The sequence below is a fragment of the Antrostomus carolinensis genome, unplaced genomic scaffold (assembly GCF_000700745.2).
Source record: "Antrostomus carolinensis isolate BGI_N321 unplaced genomic scaffold, ASM70074v2 scaffold5928, whole genome shotgun sequence".
NCBI classification, from domain to species: Eukaryota; Metazoa; Chordata; class Aves; order Caprimulgiformes; family Caprimulgidae; genus Antrostomus; species Antrostomus carolinensis.
The window spans coordinates 16,567-33,886 of record NW_010330780.1 but is presented as its reverse complement, the minus strand read 5'-3'; the positions used below and the strand labels follow the sequence as shown (position 1 = coordinate 33,886).

General features: G+C 41.4%; 1 protein-coding gene across 1 annotated transcript in view; it reads right to left on the bottom strand.

Moving 5' to 3' along the window:
- The window catches only part of LOC104528860 (spectrin beta chain, non-erythrocytic 1), a 39,208-nt gene that overhangs the window by 17,786 nt on the left and 4,102 nt on the right, over nt 1-17,320 (bottom strand). The window contains exons 2-15 of the mRNA XM_029086222.1: nt 15,539-15,712; nt 14,467-14,558; nt 13,236-13,316; nt 12,333-12,448; nt 11,187-11,299; nt 10,373-10,560; nt 9,241-9,358; nt 7,675-7,833; nt 6,754-7,056; nt 5,808-5,961; nt 4,218-5,088; nt 3,930-4,067; nt 2,540-3,296; nt 2,080-2,282 (exon numbers count right to left, since the gene is read on the bottom strand). Coding sequence (XP_028942055.1) covers nt 2,080-2,282; nt 2,540-3,296; nt 3,930-4,067; nt 4,218-5,088; nt 5,808-5,961; nt 6,754-7,056; nt 7,675-7,833; nt 9,241-9,358; nt 10,373-10,560; nt 11,187-11,299; nt 12,333-12,448; nt 13,236-13,316; nt 14,467-14,558; nt 15,539-15,712 — 3,467 coding nt within the window. The remainder of the gene's footprint in view (nt 1-2,079; nt 2,283-2,539; nt 3,297-3,929; nt 4,068-4,217; nt 5,089-5,807; nt 5,962-6,753; nt 7,057-7,674; nt 7,834-9,240; nt 9,359-10,372; nt 10,561-11,186; nt 11,300-12,332; nt 12,449-13,235; nt 13,317-14,466; nt 14,559-15,538; nt 15,713-17,320) is intronic.

The window sequence follows — 17,320 nt, the reverse complement described above, 5'->3', positions numbered from 1 at the left end:
TCCTGTCAGCTGCACTAAAAGATTGTGCTGAAGTGTTTATCTCCTATTGCACAGCTCCACTCTGCTTCTGCACTCTCCTCTCCTTAGTCTCATGCCTACCATGACTATTTAGATGGTAACCATTTTAGGGCAGGGTCTGTCTGCTGTACCAATGGACAGCAGGGTCTCCTCTGGAACAGCCTGAAAGCATGACTGTAAAAAACACTATTAACAATACTAAAAACTACAAAGAGCTCCATATGGGAAGTATGGAGCCACTGCACATATTTGTACTTGTTTGTTTTGGTCCTTTGTTATACATTCAGGTGGAGTTTGGTTTGAAGAGTCATTTTTTGTGAAACCAAAGAGGCTTCTTTTGCTACCACTCCCACTACACCCAGCCCTAAGGCTTTGTTCTTGGGGCTTATCAGCCGTACAGACTCAGAGAGCAATCACACGGATTTCCTGAATAGCAGTGCACCGGATGGTTTTTGCAGTGCTCTGCATAAATAGCTTTGGAATTGAGGAAATGCTGGAAAAAAGTGGGCTGAAAAAAAATACAGTCTCTAGGACTTGCTGGTCATTCAGAGTAGGAACTCCAGCACATGTTCCACAGCCAGGATGGCCCGGGTGGCCAGCTGGGGTGCCACAGGACAATGGGGACACAGGGGAGTAGCTGCCCTGGAGGGAAACAGTCACCACAGTCAGGGCAGCATGAAGCTCTCTGCAGAGCACACAAGACAAAGGCTTGTCTCCCACTGTCTCCCACTCCAGTCACCTCAGAGAGGGCTGCAAGAAGCAGCTGATCATTTGCTACTATATCCTTGGATGCTATCTCTTAATGTTCCAAAAGTTGCAGAAAGAAGGCAACTGACCAGAAAGCCAGGATCAAGTCTTCCTGCTTTCATAACTGGATGGGAAAACTTATAGCAGAGGACATTGAGAGTCAGAGAAGGTAAAAAGGAAAATTCATTTCCTAGCTTTCACCTTGACTGCTTTCATATAATCTCTTCCTGGCCTTTGCAAATTTTCATTGGGTTCCAAAGAGAGTCAAGCTGGTTAGAGAGGGAATGACAACATGCTGTGTCCTTGGGGTTGGGCTGTCAGAGGGCTCAGAGGCCCTCCGCAAGCTCTGGGAACAGGAATATCCACCTTTCTCGAAGCCATGAGCCACAGTTAAAGTGGGCGCATACAGAGTGGGACACGTTTGCTAAAGCAGGAAAGGCACATTTTCTGAACCACTTCAGTGTAGTTTCTCCTTGGAGATAAAGGCATCTGGATAACTCTGAGCTTACTGGCTGTGGGAGGATGCAAGTCTGATACAAGGATCATCAGTAACATTTGACATAAATGTTGAGTATGAGCTTACTGGTGTGTTCTGATACTCATGATTGCAAAGCACCGTGAAAGACTGCACTATTACTCAAACCAAAAGCATAAAGACCCATGAATCATAACCATCAAAACTGAATATCTGGTTTTCAAAGAAAGAGAAACTCTTAAGGTTCCATAGTATCCATGCCACAGCTAACAAGACAAAGCAAAAGACTTGCTCTAGGATGAAAGACCCATTTGTACCAATGCTTCCTTATCTGATTTCAGAAGGACCAGACAAGTTGGAAAAGGTGATCAAAGCCAAGTGGGTGGGGTAGATACAATGCCAATTACACTCCTGAAGAGCCACATTCCTTCCTCAGAGGAAGGACTGGAATACATTATTATAATTAAATCAGCTAGGAGGTAGCAGAGGAAACTAAGGCTTGTGGAACCAGGTATAGCTAACTGCTACAGCTCCCATCATAATATAAAGTCTGTTAATACTCCAAGAATTATACAGCAGCACTCATATAGCCAAATTCTGGGTAGTGAGCTCATTACCTAGTAAGTCTCTAGAAAATGGGAGAGGTAATATTTAATTAAGATTAGCCTGGCACATTTTTGAAACATTACAGTTCTTATTTTTCCACAGGACAAAGAAAACAGTCTGCAACAGACATTTTCTAACATGTTACTTTGCCTTTGGATTCTGGTAAAAGGTCATCTCTCAGAGAACAGAATTAGAGTATGAACAGCTACATTCTGCCATTATTCTGACCTTACCTGTCATCAATAGAGTCCACTTTCTCCTGGATTTTATCAGAGTTAATGTTCCCATCACTGACTAGCCTCCTGCCAGTCTCTACAACTGCATTGATCTTTTCTTCATTGGCATCCATCGTGGTCATGAAATCCTCCTGTTTTTTAATAGCAGCTTCAGCTCCTTCCAAGGTAGTGGGCATTTCCGTGTGCGCCAAAACATACTCCTGTGATTAAAGCATAAATCAGAGAGATGAAAGTATTACACTCAGGCTATGCTGTCTGCTCCAACAACAGATTCACTACATAGGAAAAGAATGTCTCCCAAAAACAGTTAGAAGTAAAACACAAAAAGTAAATTATATTTAAAAAAGAGCAATTTATCTGTTTGTAGCTCTCCTGTCAAATGATCTTGTTTGTTAATTGCTTGCAGTATATAGGGCCAACCTGTGGAAATGAAGTAAGGTATATCTTGACCACTTGCCTGGTTATTAAGAAATGCTTCTGCTTGCTTGGTATCTCTGAGAAATAGCTGATAGGCATGAGACTGGGAAAGGAGATTTTGCCTGTTCTCCCACATTTTGTGAAGCTCATTCCATCCAGTGTCCAAAGCTTGTAGGCGCTGGCGTAAGAACATGTACTGAGCATCAGTTTGCCCTTGTGTCACCATCTCACCCATGTCCCTCATTTTCTGATAATCTTCCTCATAATTGTTGATTTCATTCTTAATATTCTCATGTTGAGTAAGCAGCTTCTCAGCCTCTGTCAGTGTGTTTGGCATATCTTCGGATGCAATTGCTGTCTGCGTTCTGGATAGCCAAGACTGGAAGTCATCCAGATCTCTCAAGAACTGCTGCAGTTTGCTTGCCTCTCCAAGGGACTCTTCCCGGTTCTTGAGTGTGGTCTTCATTTCTTCCCACACATCATTGATTTCTGCCAGCCGTGAAAGGATAGCCTGTGCCTGGTCAGGATGCTCTGATTCCAACTTTTCTGCCTCTTTTTGCAGGTCGCTTAGCTTGGCTTCAATAGCTACCAGGTCACGTTCCATGCCCGTCAGCTTCCTCTGCAGGGCCATCACTCCAGCCAGATCGTTACCCAGATCTTGTGTGGATTCGATCACTTTGGTCTTTTCCCTGATCCAGGATTTGGTTTCATTACATTCAAGATGGTAGTTCTGGATACTCAGAGCAGAGAGCAGAGCATCCTTCTTCCTGTCTACCAGTTCTCGGAACTGGCTCCATCTGAAATTTGTGAGGAGAGAAAAGCAGAGAAATTGAGATTTGTGTATAAAAAGGGAAAAGGATACAGCAACATTGCTGAGTGAGCAGCTGCTCACATTACCTTGGTAAGCCATGAAATAACCTAACTACTCATGGTTTTTTTTAGTCCTTCTCATATTCTCAATAGTTTTAACAAAACACCCATTAACCAAGCTATAGTGTTTATTAGAATATGACAAGTACCAGCAACATTGAATTCTTAAAAGTGTAATTTTTCCTCAAGTGAAAAATTGCTAGTTATAATTTTCTAATTTTCTCACTACATGTACTCTCTCAGTTTATTTTGAAGACAAAAAATAAGTGAGTTAATATTAAATTATATTGGTTTCTTTTTTATCATAATAAATTTCCAGCTCTCAAATCAAGGTACTGACACACTCAGGACCTGATTGAAATCAAGAGCAACACTTCATCTGTTAATCAAATATTTGAAAGACACAGCTCTTTTTTCTTCTGAAGCTTTAAAGGTCTACCTTGAAGATACTTCAGGTAACAGTGTCAGAATATCTTAAAAACACATAAAAAACCCACAAATGACCTCGTTGTACTTGTTTCAGCTAGTGTCATGTTTGTGAGCACGAGGCCTTCACCTACCTTGTGTTGAGTTTATCTTGCTGTGCTTTGATCTCCTTCTCACTTGGATGGCCGCTGTGCATCAGCTGTCTAGCAATTTGGTTCACTACTGCAACACGGGATGCCTGATTGTTCATTTCTGGTTCTAAGCTTTCAAATCTGCAGTGAAGAAAACAAACAAACAAACAAACAAAAAGATCACAGAGGCATTAGAGAATCTGAGCAACAGGCAAGCTGAGAAAGGTAGCTGGTGTAAAAAAAAACCTTTTACCCAGTATTCCCCAAACTTCCTGGTAAAGGCATTCTCACCTGTGCTGGATCACTTCCAGGTCCTCCAGCTTCTCTGGAATCTGCATATTATTCAGCCACTTCTCCTTTTCGTCAATCCAAAGCTCACAAGCATCTGCCTCACTGAACATCTTATAAAGAGCAAGGGTATCCTGCAGGGCCTGTTTACGCAGCCGAGTCAGCTCAGCAACCTCTTTGTATCTTTCCTCTATTCCAGACAATCTGCCTTGCACATCCGGAGATCCGGCATGTTCCTGCGGCAGAGCCTTTGCTTGTTCATGAAGCGAGTCAATGGTTGGTCGGTAGCTTGCTATCTCTTCAGCCACATCTTTGTGTTTCTTGACCAAGGACTGAGTGGAATACTCATCGTGGCCAACATCGTTGCTGGAGACAATTTTGAGGATGTCCAACATCCATGCATCAATGTCATCAGCGTCAGCCTGGAACTGGTGAAGGAGAGAGGCTTCCTCCAGACGCTTCTTCCTAATGGCAGATAACTGTTCCAAGTTAGCCCACTGCTCCCTGATATCCTTAATTCTTTCTCTGATTTTCTCAGACCCAAAATGCTCCTCCGCAATCATGTCTTCACCTTCTTTTATCGCCTGCTGAAAGTGGCCGCTACGACCACTCATTTCGTCTTCAAACGCCTTATGCTTACTCAAGAGACGGACGACACTGGTTAGGTCCTTCCCATAGTCATCAGATGACAGGATCTGTTCCTTCTCCCTGATCCAACCCTCTTCTTCAGCCATTTCCCAGAAGAATTTCCAGAGGCGCCGGGACTCCTCCAAGCGGGCCCTGCGCTCAGCTGCGAGCTGACACAGTTCTTGGTAACAGAACTCCATGTGAGCGACGCGGTCCCTGATAACCTGTGGGTCACACGGCTTGTAACCTGTTCAGATAGAGAATGCACGTTACAACTTGGACTGCTTAATCTTCACCTCTACAGCTGGGGCACACACAGAGCTCTCAAATCCTGTTTGTTCCATCTACGAAGTTTATGTAGAAGAATTCATAGTTATGCTCTTGAAAGTGAGCATGAACTATTCAAGCTCCACCACACTGATCAGAAAATACTGTTCTTTGCATAAATTAAAAAGAAAAAAAAAAAGGAAAGATATTCATGACTTTTCACTGAAACTAAATTCACTACTCCAGATTTATACCAGCTTCATACACAACTGCACAAAATGAACATCATTTACTTTAGTTAATGAGACTGGTTTGGTGAAATTGTTTCTATTTAGCATAAATTGGGACAACACCAGACTGTGTCCAATCATTTGTATTGTTTGCACTAGAAACACAGAATGGGGAATTAATGGTGACTACTACAAAGTTACAGCAGCTGCTGGTTAGAAGCGTGACATCCCACGCAAAACACAATGCCACAGTGAACTCCTGAGCAGGTACCTGGACAAATTAACCATTGATACAGTGAGTAAATAAGGAACAAAAGAAGCTGGATTCTCTTACTCTGGTCCTGAATTCAACCTAACGTGCCTTGCTGAACTAACGAGGCTTATAGATAACCTCATATGTAATTACGATGATCTTTAAGGTCCCTTCCAACACTAACCATTCTATGATTCTATGTTGGCTGCTAGTTACCTTCTCCATCAGTGGCAAACTTCTGAGCAGATGCATTGACCCCTCTCACTCTCTCAGCCTGAATAGCAATGTCAGCTTCCACAAGAGCATGTTTCTGCAACAGGTCTTCAACTCCTAACAAATGTTTGCCATAGTCTTGAGACAGCAGAAGCACCTGATCAAAATGTAAAAGACAAGTAAAATGGGCTGAAGGTCATAAACTGTTTCTTAATGACTCCAGGCACTGATCTCTCTTGTTACATTGATTTAAATCCAGAGAAACACCAGGCCCATAAGAAGAGCTATTTCAAATGTATAGAGACATGGCTGATAGGAATTTAAGCCAATATTTTAAAATCACTGACAACCATAAAGAACTTGACTGCTTTTTAATGCAGTTTTAAGTCTAGGATGATGAGAAGCTAAGTAACCTCAGCCAGACCAATGAAAAGCACTCAGTCCAGGTGCTGTGAGCTGTCACTGAGTTACACACATCTTTCTTTCCTAAAACAGCTTTTAAGTTCTGCTGGCTGAGGGACAAGAATAAAGTCATGGTCCTCTCCCTTCTCAGATCCCAGGAGAACAGACAGGAAGAAATTCATGCTTTTTAAAGCATAGAGGTGAAGAGGTGACTTGTTCCTCATGTAAATTGTGATGAAGAGAGATTATTTCATTCCCTTCCCCAAAATAGTCATCCTTACCCAAGCACTGTAACTAAAGCCTCCAGCTCTTGCAAGAGAGGCATGAACCTGAAAAGCAGCTTTTTATAGCAGCAAACTTGTTCTTTTTCCTTATTTGTTTTTAATCTTTATTTTTAAATAAAGATTCATTCACTGCTCTTGAATGTAGATCTTTTGCATACATCTATTAAACCAGAAGGGCAAAATGAATCTTAAAAATTTACCAAAAAGGACACCTATACCTCTCTAGAATATTTCGTCTATGTTCTCAAATGACTAACATCTACCTTCATCTCATCCATCCAGTCCATAATGTACAGCATTTCCTGGAAAATCTTCTGCAGACCAAGATTCATCTCCAGTCTCTGTCTCCGTGCTCTGAGCAGCTCTAGGAGATACTCCCATAGGCGTATAACGTTGTCCTTTCTCGCAGTAATGCGTTTGATATCATGGTAATTTTCAGTCTCAAGCTCCTTTGCTACCGCAACCACGGCCTGGACTCGTTCTTCATATGCTGCAATGTCTGTCTCAATGGCCTCATGCTTCTTTGTTGCAGCCTCTACTGCTGGAAGGTCAAAGCCAAAATTATCCTGTAAAGACAGACACACTTCTTCAGTAATGGCTGCTGAGGAAAAAAGCCCTACTGCTCATAACGTGATTTCTGATTGTGCAGAATACACTTGTTAGCAAATTTAGGATCTCAAAATGCTTTGGAAAGTCTTCTTTAATAAAATCAGAGATATTTCTGATAACCAGTAAAGCACTGATAAAATCAGAGATATCTTTTACTGTCTTTGGGAGAAGAATCATAGTGACCATCAAAATTAAGCTGGGGTTTTGGCTTTTTTACAGCCATCGCTAATAATAATAATAAAAAAATTTAATTCCTGGCTAAATCCACTGAATTGACCAAACTATTCAGATAAAGAAAATCTTGAGTGTGAGTAGATATTTTCACATCATTATCTCCCGAGTACAGACTGATAGATTCAAGGAAGGGATATCCCAAATGCATTAAAGATAGGACATATAGCACATGCACATTTACACAAAATAAACATTTGCACACACATACAACAAATATAAATATACATAGATTCAGTAAAATATGAGGCACAGGGGAGGAAATGTTCTCTTTGCAAGAGCTGTATCCTATAATTACTCATGGGAATCATTTCAGTCACACAGACAATTTCTGAAAGCAGCACCTGAGAAACAAGACGTTGATTTTCACTCAGCCAAGTTTCTCTCATAGCTGCCTTGCGATCAAATCTGCGTGCGAGTTGTTCCAGTTTCTCTTGTCTGATGAGCTCATTTCGCAGTGCCAGTTCTCTTTCATGTTCAGCTTTTTCCAGTCTTTCCCAGGCCTGAAGACATGGAGAAAAAAGATGCGTCTTCTAAACACATATTCTTACAGGGTTATGATAAATCACATCATCTTTGCATGAAATCAGGACTGAAGTCACTACAGTCAAGTTTCACAAATCTTGCTTATTTATTTATATGCCAATAAATCTAGTTTGTATTGGCTGGCCTTATACCTTGTTTGCTAATGTAAGTGCATAACTTAAAATTTGTTCTCAATTCATTCATATGTTTTCTGAGTAAGGGGTATAGGACTTGTTTATCACGAATACATTTTCTCAAGTTAATTTTGTTTTTACCTCCAACAAAGCCTAAGCAAACAACCTGACTTGAATGCGTAAGAGAGTATCTTTAAAAAAAATTAAAAAATAAAAAAATCTGAGTGCTACTCCCAAATAGGTGGATTCTCTCTTTCTCCTTTAGGAAATGAGAATCAGAGATTCATACCCTCTCACCTCTAAAATCAACATACAATTGTTGTTCTTTATTACATACCCTTTGGAAAAGAAAACAACTGCAGAATTCCGTTACTTTTGGCGCATACCAGTCCTTTTTTCCCCTCAAAGCCAAAAGTTATTCACATGACATTAATATAACAAAAAAAAAAAAGTCTTAGAAGCATATTGAAAACCAGCTAATCACCTTTCAGATGTTCTTACAAACAACAAAAATACCCACAGTTAATCACAAACTACCCTAGATTCTTCTAAATCCTAACAGATGTGAAATTGCCTGAAACCCAAGCATTTTAGGCATTCACAGGCACAGGGGCTTAATGCAAACAAGAGAGCTGTGCAGTTTACTGCTCTGTAAGATGCAGACCAAGACCACAGACACCCCAGAGCAGCTGCTCGGGGAATGCCAAGCATGATCAAACACAAACGAGGAAAGCTCACAGCCTTAGGTTGTTTGTTATCCTTGAGAGAGCTTGTCAGCTCTGCTGCTGTTCTGCCAGCTGCACCAGCATAAAAAATAGCTGCATAAACTCTCAGAGGGAACCTACAATCATTGGTCATGGTGCCTCCTTCACCTCCCCACGCCGCAGGCAGAGGGGCCGAGAGGCAGATAGGGAGGGCTACAACACCTAGATACTGTTGCTATTTTCTGTCAATTAACTCTAATAGCCAGGATGCCAGAGCAGCGAGGCACAGCTACTAGAGCCATAACGCACTGCGCAGAACGAGTGTTTTTCCAGTGCAGAAGATCTTACAGGTGCTGAGGATACCAGGAACATAGTACAGATTAGTGCGTCCAAGTTGTAAGAAAAGGGTCACCCCACCTCGCCCATCCCTTATGGTCCCCTACATCAAGGCTGGAGATAGCAAATGCATTTCTTCCCAGTGTGCTGAGAGAGGTTGAAAGATAACAACAGAATCCTGAGTTGCACAGGAGGAGCCGGCTCAGTTTACCTTGTTAATGTCAGAGATGAGTTTGCCCTCCCTTGGCATGTATACTTTCTGATTGTTGGCTCTCATTTTGCTTTGGATGGTAAAAAGCAGCACTTCTAGGTTTCCTTTTTCTGTAAATCTAAACAAATTTTTTGTAAAAGAATTGAGTTACAATAAAGCTTTCATTGCTACTCAGGTATTACAAAGCACCTCTTTAAAATACTGACACGAATGGAGCATTAAGATAAACACCTTCATCTTGTGTGAAAGCTGGAAGCAATTGAAATAGCCCACACATCCCCTGGAACCAGTTGGGCCAAACAGCAAAAGAAACTTCACAGAAGTCAGTTGTCTGTGTGTTTAGATTTAAACCCCCTTGGGGGACAGAAGACTGCGGGGTTTTTATTCTGTTACGTGTGTTGTCCTAGTTTATCAACTCAAGAAATGGAAGTTTTATTTAAAGCCCACTGCAGTCAATAAACTCTTCCCACTGCTTTCCCTGAGTTGTATGCCTGGGAAATAAACAAACTCCATAGGCATTAGGGAATAGACAGCAATTTTCAGAGATGTCTGGATACTCTGTAATGCTTTGGAATGTGATTATTATCAATTAGAACTACAGATCTGATATCATAATGCTAAAAGAAACTTTACAGAAATAAACATAGCTTTGGATATATCAGTTTTAGTAAGCACAGCTTTGTTTTACAAAGCCAGACATGTTTCCTCTTGATTTTGGATAAGCAGTAAGATTCTTTTAATAGCAGTATATTGGTATTATATGGTGCTAGCAAGCATGACTGGTGATATTACTATACTAACATGGTATGCTATTAGTACTCATGTTATAAGGCAGACATCTCAGGGAAATGACAGCTTCCAGGACTCTGAGGAGGATCCTGCAGGCACAGGATCACTGAGACACACTTTTTATTGTTTCTGTTGTTACTATGTGCATATTGAATAGCATAATAAAGCAAACAGACTCCAAGTAATAATGATGAATGACAACTAGAAATATGATATCTGGGTCTGTTCAGAAAAATAAATTCTTAAGCCAAGATTAAAATTACTTGGAGGTGTTTGTTTTTAAGAAAAATCAATGACTAAACAAAACAAGACCACTGTTGATTTAAGCTAAGATTAAAATTACTTGGGTGGTTTCTCTACTGTGCGGTAAGTGTTGAATGCCTGCAGCTGTTGTTGCACACCAACTAGGGAATTGGCAAATTTGCGATTGTTGAGGATGATAATGGTTTGCTCAATCCACTCAAGAAGGTCAGAAGCCAGAGATTCGTATTTTTCAATCATTTTCTCCGTTTCAATGGCATTGTCAAGCACCTGCAACAAGCAGCACAACATAACATGAATAACAAGGGCAGTGCTCTTCAGAGTCATTTAAATCCAGCAAACTACATAAAAGAAACTGTTGGAAGACCTGACTTATGAATCAGACCACTCACTTCTGAGCGCCACAAGGGCTGGGATCTCTGAGGAATGAGGGCTTTGCATTTTTCAGCAGTGAATTCCCATGATCCTATGGCAATAGAGGGGCAGAGCTGAGGCTTACAAAAGGATTCACGTTCAGTCTGCCAGCTATAAAGATGCAGGCAACTTTGCCAAAGGGTGGAGAATGACCGCACATTTTTTTAAATGAGGGACTTTTCTGGCTCCAGAAGAGACAGAGGACCCAGAGGGTGAAGAGCAGTTCACAAGAAAGGAAAAGCAGCAATGATGTAAAATTAACAAGCAAAAACAAAACACTAGTCAAATGTTTTCTAATAGGAAGCAGCTGGAAATTAACTACTCCTCACAGTCATATTTGACTGGATATTTGAGGATTTGACTGAGGATATTTGACATTCAAATCATGTTCAAAAACAAAACTAAAAACTACCATACAGTAGACTCAAGAGAAAAAAATATTTCAACTGCTTTATAACAATTTATAATTTGAACTTGCAAACCTTTCCGATACGTTTTCCTTCAACAGCTAAAGCTTTCATCTTGGAGAAGTAGTGGTAATACGTCACCACATAGGTGATGATTGACTTTTCATCAGGATGATCAACGCTGATATCTGCAAACCAAACAAGAGCTGTCTCAGCATGGGTTAAAACAACAAAGCTAATAATGCAACAAGGATGGGTTTAAGAGAGGGAGAGGTGGGTTCAGGGGCAGTTCAGCTTGAAGATTTGTGTCCAAATCAGAAATAAGTGGAGCTGCCTTTAACTGGTCCTGGACTACTGGGGGTTGTACAGTATTGAACTCTGTCACCAAGAAGTGCTAATTTATCCCATTGTCTTAGTGCAGACTGTGGTTAAACACGTGCCTGTGGGCTAGCGGCCTTTGGGCCTTAGAGTCAGGTACCAGACTTTGTCACAGCTTGTGCACAGCTAAGTATCTTCTCTGGTGTATATGTGAGTTGACAGAAATACTGCTAATTGTGAACTTCAATGCTATATCAGCATTTGGTAAGAGGAATTCAAACATAATAGTATGTCTGTCCAGGCAAATCTTCTGAAAGATACTGATGGAAAACAAATTATTTCCTTTCCTGCAGCAATTCTGAGGCACTGAAAAATAAGCAAGAAGAAACTCGCCCAACACACAGCCTCTGTTTGCCCTGTGACAAGAAAGTTTCTTGTCCTAGCATTGTGAGCACACCTTCCAATATGCACGAGCGTGAACACTCTCATGAAAGCACAGGCTAAAACTGACTGACAGTCTGTGAAAGAAGCTGCTCAATATTTGCTGAAATACAATCATTCATCTTTCATCTCACAAAAAGTGTTTCTCAGAGCAGATCAGAAGGATGCTTCTAACTGGAATGATTTTATGTATACATGGCCAGTCCAGTGATCTTGTCAGATGAGAGAAATAAACACAGGATTAAGATCTCCTGTGCTACAGGTGCTCAGTGCTCTGCAGGAGACATCTTGCATTCTCTCCTTCCCTCTCTGGCTGTATCACCAGGTGAGTCAGCAGCATCCAGCCTCTCTTTAACACAAAAAGCTATCACAAAGCTGTGCCCTTCGACAAGGAAGGGTGGGAGAAAAGAGCCTACAAAGAGCAGCGAAGCACTGAAACACTGAAACGGCAGGAATTCTTACCCTCAGGGTCCAGGAGCTTAGTAAGACCAAGGTGTTGCTCTGCAAGGTTAAAAGCATTCTGCAGATTGTAGTGTGCATTTGATTTCTTCAGCTTGTCAAAATCAATCAGATCAGGCCTAGACAGGATGGAAAATTCTTTAGATTTCCCAAAGCACAGTACAGCCACCCTCAAATGAACTAAAATCTGCAATCCCCAGAAAACCTGGCCCCTCATGCTGCCAAGGTTTTGCTTGCCCGGTAGCCCTGTGCATTTCAACAGCAGTATTAAAGGAATGAAGCAGTGCCTAGCACCTGCCATGGCAGTACCTAGCCCATGGCAAAAACCAAATAGTTTACCAGGGATAAAGGTGACCTGGTAAAGAAAGGAATGAAGTGTGCCCTCCTCATGCCTAAGTGCATAAGCCACCCCAATAGCTTCACCTGAGCATGCCAATGAGCAGCATCCCCAGTCATGTCAAAGTCTAGCACCAGATTCTGCCATCTCTGCACAGGTATTTCTTTCCCCTCCATGTTGCTACTGCGCGTCCTGTCCCCATCCTGCCCCGCCCCCAAATTCTAGGCCACCAGACCTGATCATCAGTTACTCAGTAAGGTACAAAAACCTTTCCTTCCAACCTGGTTGGTCAAAAACCAAAACAATCACAAGTATAATTTATTCTCTTGAAAGAAAACGCAACCTGTTTTAATTTGTGATGTGAGAAGCTGTTGCCCAGATGAGCTCGCAGTGACTGCAAGAGCTGTAAAGTGCTAAAGAAAGGCAAGTTGCTGTAAAACTCTCAGCAACTCTTCAACTTCCTCCTCTCCACAGATTTTAAAATCAAGCTGCAAGGTAACCGTAAAATCCAGTGCACGTTGCAACAATCCAAGCTTTCAAAATCCATAAAGACATTTACCCACACATACCTGTGCTTATGTATTAGTGCATTGAAAGCCATTCCGTCCCTCCAGCTTGTTGTAAAGTTGTGAATGTTGACATTGGGGTAACTAACAGAACAAAAAACAAAGAGAGCACAATCAATTTCGCATCCCTGCTGCAGCTCTGCACACTCTGTCACTAAAGACTGGTTGTAGGAGTGACACATTTATTGTAAACCTAAGGGTGGATATTACCATCTCACGATGGACAATCTATCATCATGACTCTTCTCTAATCAAAGACCGACACTAGAGGTAAGCGCATCTCATTTACTCTTATAAACCCCATAGAATTGATGATGCATTCCAGAGAATGGCTTTAAATGAACTCTGACGTAATCACTTGAAGCTACTATTTTATAAATTGCTGCCCAACCTGCAGCCTGTGAGGTCCCAAATCCCTGCCAGTCTAAAGACTGCTCCTGATTTCGCTGTTGGTAAAGAATTATTTTCAGGTACTCAAAATGTCAAGTTCAAGAGAAGAGCGGGAACAGCTGGAGGAACAGACAGGAGTAAAACATTTCTGATGGCTGCAGGTGCCACAGCAGCAGTGATACCTTACGTTTTCCTTTCAATAATCTGCTGTCCCAGGGCATCTTCAAGGACTAGGTCTAGTCACTATCTGACTTTTAAACAGAGCACATATGATAGCCACCTTTGTGCTCCATGGGAACACATATGGAAAATTAATTTGTTTGGTGATATGGGTATTTGCAAGTCTCCCAAAATTTCAGGCTGCCCACAAACCACTTTCATAAGCGTTCTTGGAAGGAGAAGATGAAGTACCATTAGAATAATGCTGAAGAGCCCCATGTCGTCACAGGGACATTCAAGTTTCATGGGAGAAACATACTGAATCTCTAAAAATGGATATTTAATTATGCAAGAAGGTTACTGTCACAGAAAGACATTCTGGAAGTATTTCCATATATATGAAAAGAGGGAAAAGTTGATAGCAAACATATGAAGCATCATTATTTCTTCAGAGTAGGATGAAAAAGAGTCAACATATTACTATATATTAATGGATTATCAGATTGGTATGTTTATCACACAGCATTAATATAATAAATTCTGAATTTTTTGACTTGTAAACATCAATTAACTTCTTTTGGTTCAATCCATTTAAGGAGAGATGTGTTTGCCCATTTAAAAATATTTCAATGAAAACTCAAAATGCTGTAAAAGCTTTAGAGATAATCAGTTAATCCCCACTCACCCAGCTGTCTTCATCTGGCACCACAAAAGCAAAGCATCTTTAGCAGATTTCTTCTCCTTGTTGTCCTCAGTTTCAACACTGATATCTTGGATCTAAAATTAACATAGAAGGTTTAAATATTTCTCTGAGAAAACACAGTTTGCCTTTTTTTGAAAGATCAAAGGAATTATATCAGACTATAAGTAACAAAGGAAATTTATGATGACAGACAGGGTGAAAGTAGGTGAATGCTCTTCCTCACTTAAGAGCATTCACATCAAAAGAAAGCTTCATCTGCCCTTCTCTTACTGGAGGATTACTCTTTGTTTAGTCCATTAACAAAACTTTTAAATTTCACGAGAAAATTCCTTTCCAACTGCAAGGCAAACCCTGCCCTGTGCAGCACCCTGTGAGGTGTCTCTTGTGGGAAGCTGAGCACAGTCAGGAGCCAAGGGGGGTGCAGCAGGTAAGGGTCTTTGTGAGGGGATCCACAGACAAAAGCTAACCAGGAGTTTCATAGGAGCAAACCATTTTGGAACTTGAGGCTTGAAGAAAATAGTGCTTGCCCTTAGCAGCATCACAACTGAGGTTCTAGGGTTTTCCATCCTTTTTGAACTGACAGCAAAGAGCAACATGCAACCTGCTTTAAAACAAGAAATCTCAGCCTTTAGCTGGGATGCTAAAACAATTCCTGTGGGCTCCCTTAATCCGCTTCAGTGCAAAGTCAGGCAGTTTAATGATAATCTCCACAGAGGTGAAGAGCAGCTGAGGGTAGCATTTCCTCCTGGGTCTGCAAGACTGTATAGGTCTATATATGGAGCTTCATATTTATTAATAATTTGAAAATAAAATCATATTCTGCTCCACACAGGAAACTCTCATTGGTGCCACTACAGATCAGCAGCACCATGGAAACTGATTTATCCTCTCCCCTGAGCTCTGGAGCAGGTCCTGCCAGATGCTAAGAATTTTTCACTCCCATCGTCTTGGAGGGCCTAGGAGCACTCTACTCTTAAAAAGCACAAGAAAGTGTATTACCAACAAGTATGGAAAACTCAAACACGTGTATATCTGTGTATGTAAACTTCTTTACCTGGAACCTCAGGATAATAGTCCAAATAAGGCCAAGTGTCAGCCTGTGATTCCCATCCACAATATCATGAGATCCCATGTTTTCTAAGTGTACTCTTTGCTCTTTCAGGAACTGGAGGGCTTTATCAACATTCTCCAGGCAATGGATGCGCATCCTTCCCTTAGTTGGTTTAGGCTAGAAGGTAAAAAGAAGAAAAACGTGTATTACTGTAGATGGAAGGAAAAAAAAAAAGTGCTTGTTAACTCTTCAGTCCAGGCAGATGAGTCACCACGTTGTCCCCTCCCAGCCTGCAATACTGTATGCATGTGTTCTTCAAATGTGATGGACAAAACTGCTCCTTGCATTTCACAGTACCTTTACACAAGGGTAATGGTAGCACGTGTCGAACCCGTGGTGGAAATGCCAACATTCTAGACCTGAGCTGCACACACTGGGTACCAACTGGAAAGGCCAATTTGCTTTTCAAAGTATTTTGTCTGCTTACTTCCTTCTTTTTTTTTTTTTTTTCTAGGATATTTGTTATTTTAAGATCATGCCACACCTGCTACATTTTCCCAAGATGCTTTTTTTCTCCAGTACAAGTTCTTCCACATGTAAAAAGAAGATTCTGCAAAGATGAACATATGACACAAACTGATAACTGGCATGCACGGGCAATAGAGGGACTTGGTAATGAATGCTTCAGAGAGTGTCTGTAAATAAAGATACACACTCTCCAAAAAGGCAGCTCAGATTTGGACTGCAAGCTACTCAAAACTCGTTGAGGAAGAAACAGCATTGCTTTTTTTTTTTTTTGGTCAGTTGAAGGAGGATAAATAGTATTAAAACAACAGAAGGTATTTATTCTAAACAATGTCTTTATGGGAAAAGAAAGTTAAAAAAAATGAGCCATACCACTGTAACACAATTTTATGAAGGCCCAGTGCAAATGAAAAAGCTACAAATCTATAAAGAGCATGCAGAAGTCTTCTGTAAAACTGAGTAAAATTAAAGCAACTTTGTTCTGCAGGTAAGGATTAGAGTCGGATAGCCTGTTCAGTGCTCAGTGAGGCGTCACCAAAGGTACTCAGCCAAACTACTAATCGATGTAATTTCTTTGTTTTCTGCAGTGAATGTAATTAACTGGCCATGGAAATAGCTCAGACAAAATCCTCGCCTCAGACTGCATTCAATGGGAAGAGTTTCAGCTGGAGTCAAACTATGGTCTCTAGAAACAGTAATCTGTAAAACAGTGCATCACGTAAACCCCCGAGGTCATTAGTTTCACTTCAGCCTTCAGTCAGCATGGTTCTCCTCCTGAGGCCAGGTAACCATGCAGAGAAAGTCAACCCACAACTGCCAGCAAGGGTGAAAACTTCCAGGAACCTACCACTGCTTTTGGGCAGAAAAGTCCTTCCGAAGAGGCATGAATTGCACATACACCCTATGCACATACCACACGCCCCAAATTCTGCAGTACAGGGTGAAGAGCCATAGTGTGAGTGAGAGAGAGTGTGAAGTTACATGGTTGGCTGAAACCAACCAGAGATCCCTTCCTATCAGTGGAGACAATCTGCCATTCATCCTTTTGCTAGCACCATCAGTCACCTGGACCACAGGTTTAATCTTGCAAAACACAGGTAGGAAAGCTGTTCCCAGGGTGGGAGGGGGAGCGCCCAGCTGCGGGGAAAGGTGGAGGTGAGGCTGCGCCCAGCAGCTGCCCAGCCCACGACTCCCTCCAGCCTGCTGCCACACCTGAGGGCCTGAGATCAGCTTTAACAGGTGTGCTCACTTTTATGGTGA